This window comes from Rhipicephalus microplus, chromosome X (genome assembly GCF_043290135.1).
Source record: "Rhipicephalus microplus isolate Deutch F79 chromosome X, USDA_Rmic, whole genome shotgun sequence".
NCBI lineage: Eukaryota > Metazoa > Arthropoda > Arachnida > Ixodida > Ixodidae > Rhipicephalus > Rhipicephalus microplus.
This window is the reverse complement of record NC_134710.1, coordinates 414,050,532-414,072,329: the sequence shown is the minus strand read 5'-3', so window position 1 is coordinate 414,072,329 and position 21,798 is coordinate 414,050,532. Positions and strand designations below refer to the sequence as shown.

At 43.2% G+C, this 21,798-nt stretch overlaps 1 protein-coding gene across 1 annotated transcript in view; it reads right to left on the bottom strand.

Annotated features, from left to right (window-relative positions):
• Positions 1 to 21,798, bottom strand: part of LOC119161732 (cGMP-dependent protein kinase, isozyme 1) — a 315,895-nt gene that overhangs the window by 98,847 nt on the left and 195,250 nt on the right. Inside the window, exon 8 of the mRNA XM_075880279.1 lies at positions 21,071 to 21,139. Within this exon, the coding sequence (XP_075736394.1) occupies positions 21,071 to 21,139 (69 nt within the window). The remainder of the gene's footprint in view (positions 1 to 21,070; positions 21,140 to 21,798) is intronic.

The window sequence follows — 21,798 nt, the reverse complement described above, 5'->3', positions numbered from 1 at the left end:
TGTCCGTCTTGGAGGCTATAAAGAGTCTCACAATGCCTCACAGTTGGCACCACATTATCTAGCGTTTGGTGTTTGCTTGATCAACGTCTCTGGAAAGGCATGATATGTTTTCCACTAGGTGGACATAGTTGTTTATTTTTAGAGCTGTTTGAAAGTTTCTGTGTGTTTTAAGCGGCGATGGCTGCACTGTCCCGGCCTTTTCTGACGTAGTTTTTTGACCTCCCAAATGCGCCTACAAATCCCCGAATGGCCTCGTTTTCGTCGTGACGCCTGTGGAACAAAATGCATTAAGGAGACTCCTTCGACTACATAGCATTTATGTAGTGTTTTTTCTCGAAGTAGATGCAAGTAACATCGTGGCTTTAGAGTAGGACACCTGCTTGCCACGAGAACGTCCCGGGTTTGATCTTAAATAGGACCGAACATTTTATATGTTTTACTTGCTTCTCTCTCAATTTTTTGCTCACAACCAACGGTGCCGACGCCGACGGCGGAATTTCTGCGACACGAGCACTCTAACGCTATCGCGTTGAAACAAAAATGGGAGTCTGCGTAAACCGCAGTGGAACTGCCATGGTTTGGAAAAGAAACGGTTGGTGTCAATTCAATATATCAAAGAAAATGAAAAGGAAAAGCCAGACATTATCATTCTTCAAGAGAACCTCTGGCACATCAAAATGGCAGACTACAAAATCCACCGGAAACAAACCGAAGGCAAAAATTGGATTATTCTTACGACCATGCTGGTCAGAAGGACCTAGCCATTTTGGCGTGCCAGAGGTTCTCTTGAAGAATGATAAAAAAACCCGCCGGTAGCAAACCGAAGGCAAAGGTTGGAATGTTTTCACAACCACGCTGCTCAGAAAGGACCTAGTCGCCGTCCAACATGACATGAAGGTGACGGACATAAGTCACATTTTTATCAAAATCATTCAGCGCAACAAGAAAGAAAACCATACTTTCGTCCCAAACAGCTACACCGAACCCTGAAAATAGGGCGAAAGTATAAATTTGATGATCTTATAGGTGGGACCGATGATTTGATTGATATGTGGGGTTTCACGTCCCAAAACCACCATATGATTATGCGAGACGCCGTAGTGGAGGGCTCCGGAAATTTTGACCACCTGGGGTTCTTTAACATGCACACAAATCTGAGAACACGGGACTACAACGTTCCCGCCTCCATCGGGAATGCAGCCGCCGCAGCCGGGATTCAATCCCGTGACCTGCAGGTCAGCAGCCGAGTACCTTAGATACTAGACCATCGCGGCGGGGCGTACATATATTCGACAGTTCACATTGCGGGCAATATTAGGCTTGTCATAGGGGACAACTTTAACGCACCTCACCAGCAAAGGGGCTACCCGCACAACACGAAGAAGGGGAGGGACCTCATTCAAGCTATAGAGCAGCCGGATCTAACAACGCTCAACAAACCCTCATCCCATAGGAGGATTGGCATAGGCCTCAATAGAGACACCACACCAGACCTCCCCCTCTGAAAGAACGTGGAGCAGGTTACGTGGGCGAATAACTTCGAGGATTTAGGTAGTGACCACAGGGTAGCCTGTATCAGCTCTGAAAACGCGGTTCTGCAGAGAAAACTTGCACAGACCAAGCTTGTAGACTTGGATAAGTTCACAAAAAAGAGGGACGAGAAAAAATAGAAACCCATCACGACCACTGAGCAATGAAATGAACTACTAGGAGACGTCGGGAAAGCCACCATTATTGTAGAATGGAAGGACTTGGTAGTGGACGAGTAGCCAAGGGTCGACAACAGATTGCCACACCTGAAGCAAGCCGAGAAATTGATCCTGTTGCCGCTCAAATCACAGACTACAGAAATCTCAAAAAAGAAGACTAACACAACTAAACAAGCAAAAAGAATAACACTGCGCACAGCTTTGAACCAGGAACGGGACGAGGTGTGTGAGACTATGTGTAAAAACATTGGCACCAGCAAGACATGAAGGTCTCTCAGACACACCATTCAGCCCACACCAAGGCAGCATCGAGAGATGAGATGACTGAGATTAAGCACCATTACAAGGGCACCATGAAAGCGATTGGAGAAGATATTGTCCAAACGTACCTTGCGAAACCTCCGGGCATCAATCATAAAATGTACGAGGGCTCATCTAATGAATATCTGAATAGGGATTACTCAGAACAAAAAACATAGCTGTCCTGCAGAACTTCTAGACTAAATCAGCCCAAGATCCAATCAGATGATAGCGCGCCTCAGTAAGAAAGTCTTGGTAGCGATTCGATTGATACAGAGTCGCTAAGAGGAGGAAAGGCATCAAAGAACGAAACGCTGTCCGCATGGTCCATGCCTTCGCAATAAGCCACATAACGTACGTAGCAGCCTTCATCCGGCGGAACAAAGTAGAAAAGGACAAGATAAACGCTCTCATAAGCAAAGCCTACAAATGATCCCTACAACTCTCATCGAACACCACCAACATAAGATTTTATTTTATTTTATTTTTTATTTATTTGAAACTGTCAACCCCACGCTCAGGGTCATTACAAGGAGGGTGTCACAAAGTACATAACGTTCACACGAAAAAGAAAAATTCAAAAGCATATATAAATACGAGATGAATAACCAATCATAAAAAATAAGAAACAAACAACAGTGACTACACACATAAAAATCAACGAACAAATGCCGACAACAGAATTTAGCACGCATCCCTACAAAGAAGACCGTCCAATGCATTTTCAAAATCCACTGATGTTGTTTGTTGCTCAACTGCATTGAGTAAACTATTCCACATATTTATTGTGTCTGACAAAAAGGAGTGGCGGAAAGCATTCGTGCGTGTGAAATAAGGTTGAATTGCTCTACAACTATTAAGACGATCATATCGCCTTCCAGGGGGCTGCATGTATAAATCTTTATTTATCTTTGTTTGCCCGCTTATAATCTTAAAAAAAAATTTGAGGCGATATTTTCGCCTGCGATATTCCAAAGACTCAGGCTCACAGGACTTTAACAAAGCTGTGACTGAGTGTGTGCGTCGGTATCTACCGCATATGAAACGGACTGCTAATTTTTGTATTCTTTCAATTTTCGTCCACAACACCTTCTGGCGAGGCGGCCATACAATACTAACGTACTCTAATACAGGACGTATGAATGTTTTTAAGCAGTTTGTTTCACATCTGGTGGGGCATGTTCCCGTTTTTTTTAGGAAATACAGTTTTTTGTTTGCCTTAGAACAGATTTTATCGATATGCGAGTGCCATTTAAATGTGTGCATAATATTAACTCCTAGGTATTTGACACAATCGGCATTATTTAAAGGGTGACTTCCGATGTCATACATGAATGACAATTCCCGTCCACTAGAGTGAATATGCGTAAATGTCGTCTTGGTATAGTTTATTTCTATGTCCCATATTATACACCACTGATCTAATGCCTGTAAGCACCTGTTCAGATTAATTTGGTCACCTTCGCAAGTAACTGTGGAATAAATCAAGCAGTCATCTGCAAAAATTTTGATTTTAGTGGGAGTTTTAACTATTGAACATAGACCAATAACAAATATCAAAAAAAAGAATTGGTCCTAAAACAGATTCTTGGGGAACGCCTGAGTATACAGCCAGTGGTCTTGAAGTGTAATTTTCAATTTTTACAGCCTGTTGACGTGCGGATAAATAGGCCTCTATCAATTTTAATACTTCTTCGCTTATTCCTGATCGTTCAAACTTGAAAAGTAATTTACGGTGAGAGACCTTATCAAAGGCTTTCCTAAAATCGACACAAGTTACATCAGTCTGCAGGAGAGCATCGCTGTTCTTATTGAAATCATGGAGCGTTTCAGCTAATTGTGTCCCAGTAGAAACCCATGTTGGCTTGCGCAAAGTAACTGGTTAGAATCAAGAAATCTAAGAATATGTTTTGCTGATACATGTTCCAGAACTTTACAGCAAACCGACGTCAAGGATACGGGCCGGTAATTGTTTACTAACGAGCGGTTACCGTTTTTAAAATTCGGAATTGCTGCAATTGAAGCTCAACAACACGTTGGACGAAATGATTGAAGCTCAACAAATAGACCACTTAAAAGGCTCTCCAGCACCTAAGCAGGCAGAGAAATAATGGGCATATTGAACATGAAGTAACATGAAATGAGTGGTCCCAAGAAAATGCTCGACCTACATGTACGAGCCAAAATTATTACAGATCCGTAACCAAAAAACATGCACCCGATCTACAAAGTGGAACGAAGTAATTGCCGCACGAGAGCAATCCTGAAAAACCATGGAAATATCGAGAGCTCCCTATTCATGGATGCGGCGAGGTACACCGGGAAGGAAGCTTTCACGACCGTGGTGATCGACACAAAAGGAATGATAGCGTCGTCTAGCTCAGTAAAAACCAGGCACTCAGAAGCCGTGAAAGAAGTGGCCATAGTGCTATAGCCATAGTCAGAAGAAGGCACAGAAAAATTATTAGCGACTCCAAACCGGCAATTAGAAACTATACAAGAGTGTAAACTACACAAGAGTGAAGCCCACAAGCTTGTAAACTACACAAGAGGGTAAACTACACAAGGGTGACGCCCACAAGATTGTAAACTACACTAGAGAGAAACTACACAAGAGGTAAGCAAGGTAGCAAGTTGGGCTAGTTGGATTACGTTCATAATTGAAAATTTTGTTGAAGCGCACTAAAGACGGACGAACAGAAGAGGCTGACAAGGACAGCGCTTGCCCATGTCCGTCCGTCCTTAGTGCGCTTCAACAAAATTTTCAATGATGCAGAAGGAAGTGGCCAGAATCCTAAATAGCAACGCAGAAGGCTTTATGAATGGGGGCTGTACACCTAGGTTTTTGAAATGAGTTCTGGTGCACATGGGCGAAAATGAAAAATATCCCAATCCCCCCCCCCCCCCCAAACCTGAATGAGAACGTTCACCTTGTCGTGTAAGACCTCAGCACGCGTGGCTGGGAACATCAATCTCATAACCCAGGAGGACCATTCTTGAGTTTAATAATGAAGATCAGTTTCTCACCTTCCACGACCTATTGGCTTACTACAAAAACAAAGGCGGATACATGCCCAACCCCACCATAAAATAGATAGGTCACAAAGAGTAGACTGGAGACGCTTACAAATGAAAACATTTTAAAACCCAGTGCACCTAAACCGCATATACTCCAGGCGATTCCCCGACGCTGGCTGTAACTTATGTAAAACGAATCAGCAGACATGGAGCACATTCCTCGGAAATGCCCACACACTACCGGTTTTTTGATCACCAAAACTCGCATTTCGTTGAGACGTGTTGGCTGGGTGCTCTGGTTAGCTCAGAATTCCAAGACCGAATTTGGGCCATCCAGCAGGCCCTCGAAGCAGAGGAATAGCTAAACCTTACCGTGACCACCCCGGTGGCCTAGGTCCGGCCGCTAATTGGCCGCTTTTAAATGAAGATTTGTCCGTTCCATAGAGGTAGGTTAATGGAAAAGTGAATCTGATGATAGATTTATGAAATTACTTTTGTAGTTGCACACTAAGTTCTTGACGTTCGGGTGGTTCTTGCACAAATTATATTGCTGATAAAGGGCTCTATAGAAGCATCGAACACTGAGGTTTATCAATGACACGTTTTACGGCTCACAAGCGCCAACTGGTGCATTAACCAGATTAGCTTGGGCCATGTAGCAGTGATCATAAAATTATTCCCGATCAAAAAAACCGTCCCGGATCACCCTGGTCAGAATTAAATTTATCCGTGTGACATCATTATTAGATTCTCTTGGATAAAGGGTTAATTTCTTTCAATTGAAAATGTAGTGTTCGTTCATAACAAAGGACGCATACTTTCACTGTGGTAAAACTCTAAATGAGTGAAAAAAGAAAACGAAAGAACACTGGAAGTTATGGTATGAATTAAACCATTGACATTTTACTTCAATAAAATTATACTACGGCACATCGCTGGTTCTTCACGCCGCAATGCAGTGCCAGAGCCCCCGGCATAATCCTCTTTTTTTTTCTTATTTCTCGTTTTTTGTCACTGTGCCATGCTCCCGTGTAGACTACAGAAATAGGCGTCACTTCTCGCTAAATCACCACTACTAGTCTCGATGCTCTGAACATCTATGTAGTTTAGAACGCACGCTACCAACACCACATCAACAGTGTGAGCAGTACACTTTTCCTTCGGGTAATCAAACTGCCTTTTTCTCCCATAAAAATTTGTAAAGAAATGACCTTGTATAATCTGACGGCTTGCTTAAAAGAAAAGTAACAAAAAACGAACTTCGGCTCAATGTCGATGGCTGTATAAGCGCCTTTCATAACTGCTACAAGTACCCCACCTCATGCTTGAGACTTGGATTGATTTGCCTTACTTACATTCATCATTTACTGTTTGTTCCCAAAAGCGCATGACAAACGGTCATTACAATAAATGCTTACTGGTGATTTGCGATTATTGCTAGACACGAAAGTTCCATGCGATAAACACCGAACTTCATTCAATGAACTAGCGAGAATATGTCGTGGCCTTTCCAATCGCAAGCGCCACCAACGCTCATGTGAACAGCTGGCAGAACGCTGGTTAGCGGCTACACAGACTTTCACCGCCCTAAACAAATGTGTGAGACGTTTCAGAAACCGTGACACTGGTTTTACGTAGGACGTGCACTACTGGGTTGAACGAAATATCGATTATGCATAAAAAAATTGTGATCTTACTGACACTCCTTATTGTGAATGCGAAACAAAGTTCGCGCCAATAGAAGTGATAGGAATGAACAGCGAGCGCAAGTATACAAAATCAAAAATATCAGAGAGAAAGTTTCGAACGAACTGAGAAGATCAAATATGTGCAAGCCTGTCTTCTACATCAGAAATCGTCTACATTTTTCAAAGTGGCTGAAGAAAACTATACAAATTGAAAGAATTTATAATCGCAGTGAGTATAGTGATAAGTAAATTGCAGTGTTAACTCAAATTATACCGGGTGTTCAAAATTAAGCTTTATGATTTTTTTAAAATTAGGCGCTCGAAGGCACGTGAGAACCACTTGTGCAAATAAGTTAAGCGGCCAGGGGGACAGAAAGTTAGATGATAATTATCGCTGTCAGCAGCCCAATTAACTAAAATTTAATAATTAACTTTTTACTGGCTGCGGTAAGTTGCCATGTTTATATTGAAAAAATGTAGGCAGTGGTGTTTGTACACAGTTTCAGTTGGAAGATTTTTTCTAGCACGCCTGTGTTCCGAGATATCCGGCTCCAAAGTTTAATTGTCTTTCGCACGATTACGCATGCAAGAGGGTGAGGGTCCGCGCAAAGCTCCTCCCTAAAGTGACGCATCTGTTGCGTGTGGTGTTTAGTGTGTGAAGAGGGTGGAAGCGTAGGCATAGGTGATAGCAATTACCCTTGCCCTCTTCGGCCGGCGAAATCAAAATGTGACAGCGCGGTGCGCCATGAGCCTTACGCATGATCCTGATGAACGCGATAACAGGAGACCATTTTTCGCGACGTTTTTTCGTGACTTTAGATCACACTGAGACATCTTCTTGTGAACGCGTTAGCAGGACCGTCCTGCACTAGGGTGCCTCCGGTTAGAGCACAGCGTCTCTGCATTGAAGGTCTACCAAGGAAATCCACGTGGAGTCCTTTCGAGCTAATATGGCTGCTTCTGGCGTGAGGTATTCTACCAAAGTAAAAGTAGACGTGGTGCTTGCAATGGCTGAAATGAATGGCAACGCTTCGTTAGCAATGGAGCTTTACGCGTCTCGCCACCCACACCGTCCCCTTCCAACAAGGCCCACTTTCACAAACCTGTTTCGACGCTTCTGCACAACAGGCTCTGTCCACCTTCCGAGACGGACCAGGAAGGCAATCGTCGATGAAGACTTTGAAATCGACGTTGTCGCGTGCGTAACCTCGATGCCAGAGCTCAGCATCCGACAGATTGCCGATCAGTGCGGTCGCAGCATCGGAACAGTCACAAATGTTTTAAGAAAGCACAAGTTCCATCCATATCACGTTTACCTTCATCAGGACCTAAATGAGGCGGACTTTGAAAGGCGAGTTGACTTCTGCAATTGGGGCCTCATCAAAACTGATCAAGAAAATGACTTTTTGCACAGAATAATTTGGACTGATGAAGCTCGGTTTTGCCGAAATGGAAGTGTTAATCTTCACAACGCCCATTATTGGGCACAAGAAAACCCACACTGGCTGAGGCAGCACAAGCATCAAGTTCGCTGGAGTGTGAATGTGTGGTGCGGCATACTCGGGGACAGGATCATCGGACCTCACTTTTTTGAGGACAACTTGAACGGAAAGATGTACACAGAAGAAATATTAGGTGTTGTCATTGATGATCTTGTCTGCAGTCTTTCCCTGAATGACCTGCGCCAAGTATGGTTTCAGCACGATGGAGCACCACCACATTTTTCTACCAGGGCGAAGAACTGGTTGGACAGACGTTTTCCACAACAGTGGATTGGGCGCGCAGGAGCGATGTTTTGGCCACCAAGATCACCTGACCTTTCTCCGCTCGACTTTTTCCTTTGGGGCTACGTTAAAGATCGAGTTTACGTAACAGAGCCCAGCGATGTTAATGACATGAAGGACAGGATAACATCTGCCTGTGCGAGTATTCCTGCAGAAGTACTGCGCCGAGTCATCGAGTCGACGCGACAGCGGTTCATGCTTTGCGTTGCTGCCGAAGGCAGGCATTTTGAACACTTTTTGGGGCATTGACGTCTTGAGAGGTGAAGAGTTTCGATGAGATTTGTGCATGACCGAAATATGCTTATGTAGCAGCAGGAAATATGCGTTAGCAAGGATAAAACTGTTTCAGTTATTATTGGTGGAGTTGTTGCTCTTGTTTCAATAAAAGTTACAGTACTCGGACATCAGCAGTCACGCTATTCGCGTAGCCCAGGCAACGACCACGCATGCTTCTCTAGTGATTATTACGCACGCGCACTGGCATCCAGATTCTCCGCTCGCACCATTATCTCGGCATGGTATCTGCCACTATCGTTAGAGGCTCTGCAGTTGCGTGTTACGACACTGGTTGCAAGCGTTCTTCGATTTTTGATTTCGACGGCCGAAGAGGGCAAGGGTAATTGCTATCACCTATGCCTACGCTTCCACCCTCTTCACACACTAAACACCACACGCAACAGATGCGTCACTTTAGGGAGGAGCTTTGCGCGGACCCTCACCCTCTTGCATGCGTAATCGTGCGAAAGACAATTAAACTTTGGAGCCGGATATCTCGGAACACAGGCGTGCTAGAAAAAATCTTCCAACTGAAACTGTGTACAAACACCACTGCCTACATTTTTTCAATATAAACATGCCAACTTACCGCAGCCAGTAAAAAGTTAATTATTAAATTTTAGTTAATTGGGCTGCTGACAGCGATAATTATCATCTAACTTTCTGTCCCCCTGGCCGCTTAACTTATTTGCACAAGTGGTTCTCACGTGCCTTCGAGCGCCTAATTTTAAAAAAATCATAAAGCTTAATTTTGAACACCCGGTATATTTTATGTTCATAGCTTCTTTTCGTTAAAACGTAGGTATTGCATTGTACGCGTGTTTAAGGGGGTGGTCCCACTCCGGCCGCAAGCACTCCGCCTTTTAAGCACTGTTTACGCAAGCATTGGGCTCGCTGCGCTGCATGAAGAAAACTGAATTTGGCTACTTCGGAAAGTTTAATATTCCCTCTCTTAAATTACAATTCATTTTATTATCTGGCTGGTAGACATACCTGGTAGCAATAAAAATAGTGTGAGCAACAAAAGCATTTTCGCTGTACAAGCCTCCGTTGTACTGCGAGTACGGCTAAACTATTCAACGCAACAAAAAGAAATTTACTATGCCTTTAGACGAAGTGCCATTAAAGATTTCTATGGAGTGATAGTGGACATAATGTAATTAGTAATTTATTTAAATTACGTTTCTATGAAAATGGGCAAAATGTTGAAGGTTTGTGACGGAATATATTTTTGTCTTTACATGGCAGAACCATAATATTTAGTGGCTATGTAGACTACATTATACTTATTTTTCATATGAAGTCGCTTAGTGCTTTGACGAACACTAGATGAATTATTATTGTGTCAAGGGGGCAGTTTATGGCTGTACTTGGTCACGCATTACGGAGGAATCGACAAAAGTATACTAGCTGATACTCTGAACTTCTACATAATGAAGCAGCAGGTCTCTTTCTGTGATTATATGAAGAGAAAATTCTTTTATCTTTATTAGCGAACCTACAAGGCAGCATTGAATATAGCAAATTTTCTGCAGGCCAGTTTCGTAAGAAGTCGCTTGTTTTTTTCTTTTAGACGCTAACTACCAACGAGTATTGCACATAACATTAGTAGAAGCATATTGTATTTTGTATCTATTTGTGCTTATTACTTGACCACTCAGTGCTTCAAACTAAATTTTTTCAATGAATCGATCTCACAGACATTTTTGTCCATCTATTGAACAAAATATCAAGTTGTTTTGTGTGAGTTCAAACGTTCACCGAATGTGGCGCAATTCAACTTAATGTATTGGCTAAAACAGGCATGAATTATATGTTTAGGATTCATAGTTTGCCTCACAAAGTAAGTCTAGTCACCGCAAGTAACAAACACCAACCGTAAAAAGAGGAGGGCTGAGTAATGAATCTTTTGCACTCGCACCACGTCAGCAGGTGGGGTGGTGTCATCAAGTGGCAATTGCTTTCGGCACGCCGGAAAATTGCGCGTTCGTCATGCGTTCGCTGAACCAGCGTGCCCCACGGCGTCTTTAGTAATGTACATCGCTTCGTGGTTCGGCTGCTCGTGTTTTGCGCGTTCCTTTGAGTTTTTACATGTCTATGAGGTTGAAAATTGTGAAAGGAAGGGCGCTGACATGCCATGTGAATGATATGTATGTAGTGCTGCTTCAAAGGGGACACAATTTTTTTTTCTTTCTTGCCTTGCATATGAAGACTAAACAGATTTCACACACTCAACAAAACACAAGCATACCACAAAATACAATGAGGAACCGTCAGCTCTGAGCTGACTATTGGTCAATACTGTGGCATTCGTACCAATGGTTCGATGCTCACAGTCCACTCTGGTACATCTGGATTTGCGGTGGACGTTCTCAAATCATGTAATTGCCAAGAATTTCAGAGTAAGCCTATATGACCAACGAAAAATAACCTTACTTCGACGCCCAAGAGAATGGCCCCATTTAAAAAATAGTGCTGATACATATACTGTAGCATTGACGAACATTTTCGATGCAAAGGATTTTTTGCGTCGTACTGCAAGCACTTTTGGCGTCTATCAGAGTATCTATCTCTCTATCTATCTATCTATCTATCTATCTAGCCGCTTACGTCTGGGTGCTCTCGTGATCGCGTGAACCAAAATTAGTATAGGAGGATAAGATAATTTCATGTATAGGAAGCGATAGTCAAGACATGAATGCTTTCATAATCCTGTCACGTACGCCATCAAACACCTTCCACTAGAAAGTGGCACAAACTTGCGGGCGAGTATGTGCCATTGGTATGCGGGTATGTGCCACAGGTGATCGACCGTTGGAATCTACCTAGCAAAAACTAGAACACATAGGAGCAGTTTTAACACGTGAGCGTTCAGAAAAACTTGACATCGGCACCGCTGATCCGACGAATACAAATAATAAATGTCAAGGTCTTATCAGGAATCGAACCCAAGCAATATACACGGCAATCAAGCATTGTACCGCAAAGCCACGCTAGGTCTCAGAACTATTTTTCAAATAGACCCTAATATTTGTGTTCATTCGTGTTGCCGTTCTGGCTTTCAAATTATATCATGATAGCATATGCAATCATATGATGTAGTCGTGACGTCGGGTAAACGTCAGTTGTAGTTAGGTGTCATGCGCTGAAGTCGATTTAGGTAAGAACATTCAGGGGTACCATTCTTGCGAGCACCAGCACTTCATATCTACTTATCGCTTCTGGTGTTACTAATGTTCATGTTCTCCGTTGACATCATCGAGAAAGTGCATAAAAACTGAATATACAAACATCTGCAACGTGTGTCTGTGCCTGCAAGATTTCTACATATATTTAGCGTCATTTCATGGCGTGTCGCGGTTTAAAAATTGCAACGTGGTCGCCTTCCCTACACATGCTTCGCATAACGCCGATTATTAGGGTACGTAGGATATGCCAGTTTATTTATTATTTTTTGAAAACCTGTTATTGCAATCTAAATGGCAAACTTGTCGATGGTGCCTGTAAGTCAATATAAAGAAAACCCACAACTTTCCAGAAAATATAGATGTATTCCTGCTGATTAGCAGAAGCATAAAACAAAACTAGATTATGTAACTGCTTCGCTCCCAGAAAAGTTATGCGTTCCGATTTCTTTAGAAAAGCCAGCATGTTCGTGCTTGCTAGAAAAAATATGAAAATAAAAAATAAAAGAACCATTTTGCATGGAACCTTTTCTCAAAAGTGCTCCATATGTTTACCGATCAGCCCATCCTGAGATGTCACGTCATTCTCGCTGGCACACTTCTCTGCAACGACTCTCTTACAATAAAACCATGTGGCACTGAAGGAAGACAAAAGACAAAATACTGCAACGCGTGATTTTCAGTACACTGTATACTCATTGACACATGTATCTACGCGCGTAATATTTACACTTGCAAGTCTCGCCTAAATGTGAGACATCAATTTTTTTTTCGAGCATTCATCGTACATTGACAAATCACCGATTGAAGTGTATTGTGCTTCTCCCAGTGAATGGCCACTGATTTAGCAGAAAAGAAATAAATCTTGGACTGCATGTAAAAGTTTAAATACACGCACAATTTACGCTACACGAACTCGATAATGTATACAATGAGGAAAATTATTTAATAATTACACCTTATGCAGCCAATGCATGTTCAGAACATATATCTTACTTTATAAGCACCCTTCAGTGACCCCAGGGCGCTAAAGAGTGGGCTCTAGGAGCTTGTAACTCCTCTATAGCTCCTATAAATTACTGTTCAACTGATCCCGAACAAGAGGCCCTTTATTTAGGTAACCCTTTATGGTAGTTGGAGAGGGTGACATTTAAAAATAACCTCAGGATCCTCAGGTTATCTTGTGCTGAAATGTGTCTGGCTGTTTTTGTGTCGGGTTAAATTGGCTGAGGTTGAGCAGCTCACGGGGCAAAAAAAAAAAAATGACGTGGTCGCGCGACGCTACATCAAGCCAGTGCCAAGGTCGCTACATCAAAAAGAAGGTTAGTGGCATGACATCAACCAAACGCTTCCCGCTTCCAAGCGTTTCATTGATGTCATGTTCAATCGTTATTCTATGGACGTGAGTGAGTCAGAGAGACAGAGAGTGTGTGTTAGTGCAGGTGCGTGCGTACGTGACTGTGTTTACCCTTCAGTGAAACGACGCCGGTTTCAGTCTGCCAGCTGTCACTGGGGTAGCTTTCGTCGCGTCGTTGCAACGATGCCCACAATTGGCGGATAGTAGGTGAAAGACGCCCTGCGTTCGTGTTCCTTGGTTTTCATCGGCCGATTTACGCCAACTCGCACGTCATACAAGACACGCGCGAGGCGACGCTGACCGCACTTGCGCGAGCAATTTTCTCGCTTTTTGCAAGAGTGGATGAGTGGCGCCGTCTGGTGTCGTATTTCAAACTTTTGCGAGAAGGAGAGAGTGGAACCACGACCTTAAATGCAGTTAAATCTCTACCTATCCGACAGTGAATGTCGCTGCTAATTTTCAGGGCTATATTGTACGCAAATAGTGGGGTTGTGGTCGTATATATATAACAGCAGTGTGACATAACTGTTCAGATTAATGCGGCATATGTGTTAAAGCACCTGGCGCGTAAGCCGGGACATCACTTCTTCCCACCCTGCAGCAAGAAAACCTTCGGTCACCTTTGTATATCTTGAAAGCGTTATTTCAACAATTCGGCGAAACATTGCCTCGATGACGGTGCTCCTATTGAGACAAAGACAAACACATAACTGCGTGATCACGCGTGCGCCTGTTATATTAATAGTATCTGAAATTTTACGTTCCAAAACGCCACGACACGATTATGAGGCCCGCCGTTGTGGAGAGCTCCGGGAACTTCTACCATCTGGCATTCTTTACCGAGCACAAGGCACAGTACACAGGCGTGTAGCGTTTCGCTGCCGCTGAAATACGAGCTTCAGGTCAGCAACCAAGAACCGTGACCGCTAAATTACCGCGGTGGACATCACGCGTTTGCTGGCGCTGAGCTAGAACCAAGCACTTCATGCTGGACGCGACATATTTATGGGCGCCCTGACCAAGAACGCATGCGTAGAAAAATGGCAGCAACATTTGAGTGGGGAGTTGCAGAGGAACGTATAAGGGGTAAAGATTTGACAATAGAAGTGGCTGAAACTTTTTAGCTTGTCGTTTATCATGCATTGTTGTTGCATTGAAGACAGCGTGCATCTTTCGTCGTGATACTTTTAACACTTTTAACACGAACTTAAATTACTATAATAAACATATTTTAACATCTTAAAGCAACCTTTCTTCTATTTTTTTTTGCAGTCGACAGACAAAAAATGCACCAAGGCACACGGATTGGTTAAAGGTTATGAAATTTAGGAAATATCTTTCTAGAAAAAACCGGGTCTCATTTCCGTATTACGTGAAACAGTGAATACGCAACATGTGGTTGCGAGTGTGCGTAGGGGCGACAAATATTTCTCGTGAGAGAATATGTTTGAACTTTATCACTGCGTAAGAAGAAGTCCAGTTGCAAACAATTTTGTTTGAAAAACGCAAACGCAAGCCTTGACAAACGTCTATGTAAATTAGGTGTCAGCCACTTCTGAGACGAAGTGTTTGTGGAGACAGATGGAGGTATAAGCCAGGGGGAACACAAACTAAGTTATGTGTTGTGCAGGTTAAGAAGGAAAAGGAACGCCGCGAGGTGACGTAACTTTTGTGTGACGTGGCACTCTTACGGTGCAACGGGCAGCCGCCAATCCTGACGTGAATTTCTTAACACTATGTGTGCGTGTGTGTAATAAGTGTGTTTGTGCAAGTGTGTGTGCGTGTGTGTGTGTGTTTGAGAGCGTGTGTTGTCGTCTTTCCTCGAGATGGAAATTCGGGCCTGTCAAGGACGTCAGATCTAAGTAAGAACTCTCTGCACGCAAATTTTCTCGTCGTCGGGGCATATACTTACTGCACGAACTTTTTTTTTATTCTAAATCTCAAAAACTGTGCCGCTGCATTCGCAAATTTTCAATGCACGAACAAAATAGCTATCGGACAAAGGGGTACAATTTTTCTAATCGCATGTTTTTTGTTTTTGTCATAAGAATTGTGGAGCCAGAGATTGTAGAGACCTTAGCACTTTTTGATGAATATATATAAAAAACTTATCAGAACGAGCCTCCTGGGAAATGAACTCGAAACCTGCTGAATATTAAAGGAGCCCACTTTGTGAAAAATACCAAGAAACAAGATACATTTGCATTTCTCAAACGCATCTTTTTTCTCATATGCGAGCTGCAAAGGTTCCTTAGCAAGGAATGAAATAATATTTTATTTTTTATATCCCAATTTTTTGTGATTCTGCTTGGGCAGGATCAGAAAAAATCTTTTATGACGAGCGCTTGCATTTAGTTAAAGCTGATGTTGGAGAACCCGATTTCATTATTCATCGGTGTGATTTGTACACTAAATCTCATGAGCTATAGCTGTATCGGGCGAGACATTTTCAGCTCTTTCTGACGACGAACGTACTCTAGCTACTGAGGCGCAACACTCATTTGTTGCACATGCAAAAAAGAAGCCTATCGAATTCGACGGTTGAAATAGTATGCTGGTCAAATGTGTTTTAATAAGAGTGAGAGGCATCTCAGCTGGTTAACGAGCCAGTCATTGTCATACAAGATATTTTTTGTATACAACAGCCATCTGTTGATATCTCGGGAAGCACCAGGTGTGGCTCTACAACAAAAATGGCATTGTACCTATTATTTATACAGAAGAACAAAGGTTCGAGCGCACAAAAAGTGGAGGACGCTTGAGTTTCGCCTTCAAGAGGAAGTCGCGATAGCGTAACCAGATTTCGTGCGCAACGCCTTCTGAACAGCTAACCTGCCGCGATTCTCAATGCGATTGTGGAGATTTCCAGTGTTTGATTGACTACGAAACAACCTGCAAAAACGAGCTGGTTCACATGACTTTTGAACAAAACATGAAAAGTTGCTGCACGTAAGCTACAATATGAAAGAATATTGGAATCGAAGATGGCGAGCAGAACGAAAAATGGGCTTGAAGCCGAACTAAAACAATGAACGGGCCAAGTAAAATAATATAAGAATTGTCCAAGAAAAAGTGAACAAAACACTTTGGCGTTGCCGAGATAAACACAATATCATCGATTCGCATCTGCGTGGAATACGGATTCTCTACAATGCATGGGTCAACGGTACTGTGCCAGTAACTAAAGATAACAGCATGAATGTGTAGAGTATGTACGAGTTTGTTTAATCTAGCCTTCATTTGACGTGATGAGCCATGACGTAAAGATTTAGCTTCCCACACAGATGCCATCTATTCAGCAGCACATAAATCACACTTTGCAGAATATAAATAAGGGAATAGATAAAGTTGATAATCTACGGCGTCTACCAAAAAATACGAAAGAATAGCGTCACCTCACCGAATTCAATCCCATGCCGCCGAAAGTTGGGCTGCTATCGAGTTTGGCACAGCCAGTGGTGGATACGCGGTATATTCTTCAAAGTAAAGTGGTAGCAAGAAAAGAAGAAATTGAAACTTTCTGTTTTCAACGATGAATAAACAAAGAACGACTCTCAATATGAAGTACAAAATACTGTGGTAGTACCAGAGAAAACACGTATTCATGCATAAGCGAACAGCGCCGCTGTCTACCCGCGTCGCAGGCATCTCTCACGGGATGAGCAGGTTGCTTGTTCGAAAAAAAACATGATGAATGTTCGAATAAACACATTTACGAGAAAATAAATAAGACTTTCAAGCAATCACCGACCCACTTTCGTTGTTGATGCATGGTTGGGAGCAGGGGGGAGGGGAGCGTTTATCTATAAAGCTACAATTTTTTCATTTCCACCACTTGGGGATCTTGAACGTGCACTCAAATCTGAGAACACGGGCCTACAGCATTTTCGCCTCCATTGAATGCAAAACTTTATTACAAATAGTTTTTCCGGTGAAAGTGGAGCCCTCAGTCCAGGGCCCCTGTGGCCTTTGCCATCTTGCAAGCTCTGTCGATCACCTTGACCTGTTCTTCAGGCTTAGAGCAGGACAGCGCAGCCTCACGCTGCTTAGGTGTTGGTGTACAGTTTCTTGGCACTACCTGTGTGTGTTGGCAGGCCCATGTCACGTGGTAAAGTGTGGGGTGTTCTCTGCATAGCGGGTATTTGTTGGTGTATATTCCCGGATAGATTTTACTCAGAATACTGAGATTGGGGTACGTAATAGTCTGCAGCTGTCTCCAGGCAACCGACTGCTCTCTGTTGAGGTCTTTGTGGAGAGGAGGGTATATCTTCTTCAGGGCTCTCTGTTGTTCTAAAATTGCTCCATAGCGTCTAGTAACTGTACCTGGTTCTTCGTCATTGGGCACCCCCCGGTCGGTGTATTCTCGGGCAATGGCGTCGGCATGCTGGTTCCCTGTCACAGTTTCATAGCCTGGTGTCCACGTAATGGAGCAGCTCAAGAAGTTGATTTTTCTTCCCTTGAGTATGCGAATGGCAGCACTGGATATGCGTCCACTGCTGTACCGTCGACACGCTTCTTGCGAGTCACTAACCATTTCTGTAGTAGACTTTTTGCTCTGGTGTGTGATGGCGAGCGCGATGGCTACTTCCTCAGCCTCGAGGATGTTGTTGCTTTTGATCGAAGCGCTGTTGACTTCCCTAAGTTGGTGATCAACAACGCTTACAACTATGCCGGAGTGCTCTCTGTATGTGGTCGCGTCAACGTACAAAACATTGATTCTCGCCTTGAAATTTTTTCTTGTGCTTCTGATCTGGCTTTTCTTCGAGCCTTATGGATTTCTGGATGCATGTTTCGAGGTATTGGGCTGACTTCAGTAATCTGGCGAATGTCCTTTGGTATGCTCGCCGTGTTATTAATTTCTCCACAAGCATCCTTCATGCCCAATGTCTGCAATATGTACCTGACCGTAGCAGTCAACAGTAATCCCACTTTCTGCGCAACAAGATGCGCCTCGAAGTGTTCTTGCACTGTGTTGTTTATCCCGAGTTTAAGGAATTTCTCTGTCGAGGTTCTGACAGGTAGACCAAAGGCGCACTTGTAGGCTTTTCTGAGGATCGCCTCTAATTGTTCTTTTTCCTGTGGGAGTGGTGTTTGGTAGGGGACACTGTATACAATCCTAATGACCACGAGGGCCTGTACAAGCCAACAAGTGTCCTCCTCCTTCATACCCCGTCTTTCGTTAGAGATTCTGGTGATCATCCTCGTGATTTGCGCTGTACTGTTTGACAGCTGTCTGATGGTGTGGTCTATACGACAGTTGCTTTGTATCCACATGCCGAGAATCTTAATTCAGGACACTTGTGCAATCATCTTTTCCCCTATATAGACGTCTATGGAGTTTTGCAGATCGTATCCTCGTCTGTAGACTCTCAGGACTTCTGATTTCTCCGGAGAGCAGACGAGGCCCCATTGACGCACGTAGTCGTGAACTGTATCAGCTGCGCGTTGCAGAAGATCTTGTTTTTGGCCTAGAGATCCTCTTGTCACCCAGATTGTAACATAGTCTGCGTAGATGGGATGTCTCAGTCCTTCAATGTTTTCGAGGTTCCGAGCTAAGCCGATCTTAACGATTTTGCCTCCATTGAAGTGCAGTTGCCGCAGCTGGGATTCAATCACACGACCTTCGGATCAGTCGCCGAGTACTTTAGCCGCAAGAACACCGCGGCGGGGCAAAACCTCATATATAAATATATTTGCTATATACTATAATAGGGTTGCTATTTTCTATCGAAACTTTACAGTAAATGTATCTTGCTCGCTGTGTGTGCGTACGTGTGCGCCTACCGATTTTTCAGTGTGTGCATGCGTGCGAGAGTCAGCGTGTCCATGATTTGTGGGTGTCTGCGTGTGCGTGCGTTTGTGTGTTCACGTGCGTGTCTGTGTGGGTTTGTGTCTGTGTGCACATGCTTGTACACCCAGACAGAATTTGTGTGTCTACGTATGTGCGTGCGTGTCTGCGTGTGTATGTGTGTGTGTGCGTGTACTCGTGTTTGTTTTTGTGTGTCTGTGTGCGCGTTTGTCTCTGTGTTTGTGTGCGAGTGGCACTGTGCCTCACTCACCATGACGCACGCCGGCGTAGTCGACGTGCGTCCAGCTCGCGATATGCGAACTACTAAGTTTGCATGAAGACATCGATGCGCCTTCGCACAACGTGAAAAATCTTACCCAGGCCTGATCAGTCCTTCACATGAGATTCATCCCAACAATGTGTGAGATGTGCCGGATAATAAATGTTAAGCGTTTCTCAGCGAACTTCGGTGACTTTGAGCGTATCTATCTATCTATCTATCTATCTATCTATCTATCTATCTATCTATCTATCTATCTATCTATCTAGCGAGTTACGTTTGGATGCTCTCGTGGTCAGCCCCTTAACTTGGCGCGAAATAAAATTAGCTTGGAAGGGTAGGATGGTTTGACGAATATGACACGCTGATCAAGACATGATTAATGTCACAATCCCGTTGCGCATGTCCTTAAACAAATCTCACCGGACTCTCCCCTATTCCCCAACCCCAGTGTAGGGTAGCATGCCGGATACTAGCATCTGGTTAACCTCCCTGCCTTCCTTTTTTTCTCGTTTCTCTCTCTCTCTCACCTGACGGTGGCACATAAGCACGGGCGGGTATGTGCCACTGGTATGCGGGTATGTGCCACAGGTGATTGACAATTAGTATCTACTCAGGAACGGCGAGATTTCACATAGGCGTGTTTAACACGCGAGCATTAAGAAATACTCGACATCGGTACCGTCTACCTGACGAATGGAAATAAATAATGTTAGGGTCCCAGCTGAAATAGAACTCAAACATTCTGTGTGGAAACGAAGCATTTTACTACAGAGCTACGCCAGGTCGCAACGGAAGAACGACCATTTGGAACTTGTTTTTTCCGCACCTCTGTTCACCTGGCCTTTGAAAAAAAATAAGTAGTCCACCGGTGAAAGCAAGGATTACTTATTATTGGCCACTCCTTCTTATGTCCAATTGAATGTTTAATGTCAAAAATAGCACGAATAAAAATCTAAGCAAATTTAAGCTACCATACGCACAGCAGTTTTTAGAATATTCCTATTTAGATGCAATTTAAAACAAAATTTGGCTCTATAACAACAAGATTCATTGTTTACGCCGACAGAACAACGAACCAAATTGAGAACCTAAAGATAGCGAGCTTGAGTGTACCAATGACAAGTTTCATATCTTGCCTCCAATTTTCGTCCAGAGTCAACAACGTTTGTCTACGTACCTTCTCACAAACTAATATACGGCATTTCTCAAAGCGGCCAGAGGTGACAGGTGCTATGTTTTCAAAAAGTAGAGTGATAACCCTTGCTAACTGTTTATCCCTCGCACATGCTTGTGAAATTTACCTTCATTTGCTTTTAGATTACACTACCCCCACTTACAAGACTCATGCGTTCCAACAGTTCAGCGTAATAAAACCTGATACCACTCAATCTTGGATTTAGGTCCGTTTATTGCTGCATTGACACACGCGTGCAATAGGGATTCCTTTCCTGATTTCAAATCTAGCAAACTATCGCAATGCAGTAAAACTTGTAACACGTATTTATTCTCAATTCCAAATAGGCTATTTTTCTAACGTGCTTTTATTTGGCGTTTTTTTTTTTTAAAAAAGGTGTAGTTCGCATTTGAGGAGCCTCTTGACTGACTGCAGGCATGACAAATTTATTTTTTGCGACATCTTGTTTTTCATCGTAAACTTTTAAATTCAAATAAGATACACTTACTCTCGGTCCAGAGCCAGACATTCAACACCGGGTTCCAGGGACACTACGTTTGCAGTGCGCTTGTCTTCTCTGAGAGGGGGGGGGGATGAAAAAAATCACATTGTTTGTTTTACAATAGAATCATCATATTGCTTTTATATCTGCTTCATAAGTAAAAAAATGGCAGATTCCAGGTCACAGGTACACTAAAACAGAAGAGAGCTGAGCTAGTTCGTAATTGTGAAAAACTGGGTATGCAAACATGATCACAAGAATGAAGTCATAAACACCACAAACATACTTACTAGCAACTGCGAAGGCACACAAACGTTGAAAAAAAGCAGGCACGAAAACTCCCTGCGCATAGTCTAGAAGGCCAATCTATCAATCTGGCACGTGCGGGGCGTCTACGTGAAAGGTATCTGTTCGGGCATTTCAATTTTTATATTTAAGGAAGTGAAGCAACAGTTGGCTCACACATAATAGATGCGTTTATTTATTCCTCGGCGTCTTCTGACTCTTCTCTGTTAGACGTTTAGCGGGCACTTACTTTCTCGGAAATTTCGGAATATAATAAATTGTGAGCCTCGAATTAGTGATCTTTTATGACGCGCTGATTACGCATCTTTTATATATAGGTCATCCTCGGGTTTCAGGGGTCACTATCGCTGAACGTTGAGGAAGAGCGTTATGTCAAGTTCAAGCGTGGTAGAAGAAAATAATATTAAGATCATACTCTTGAAGGAACA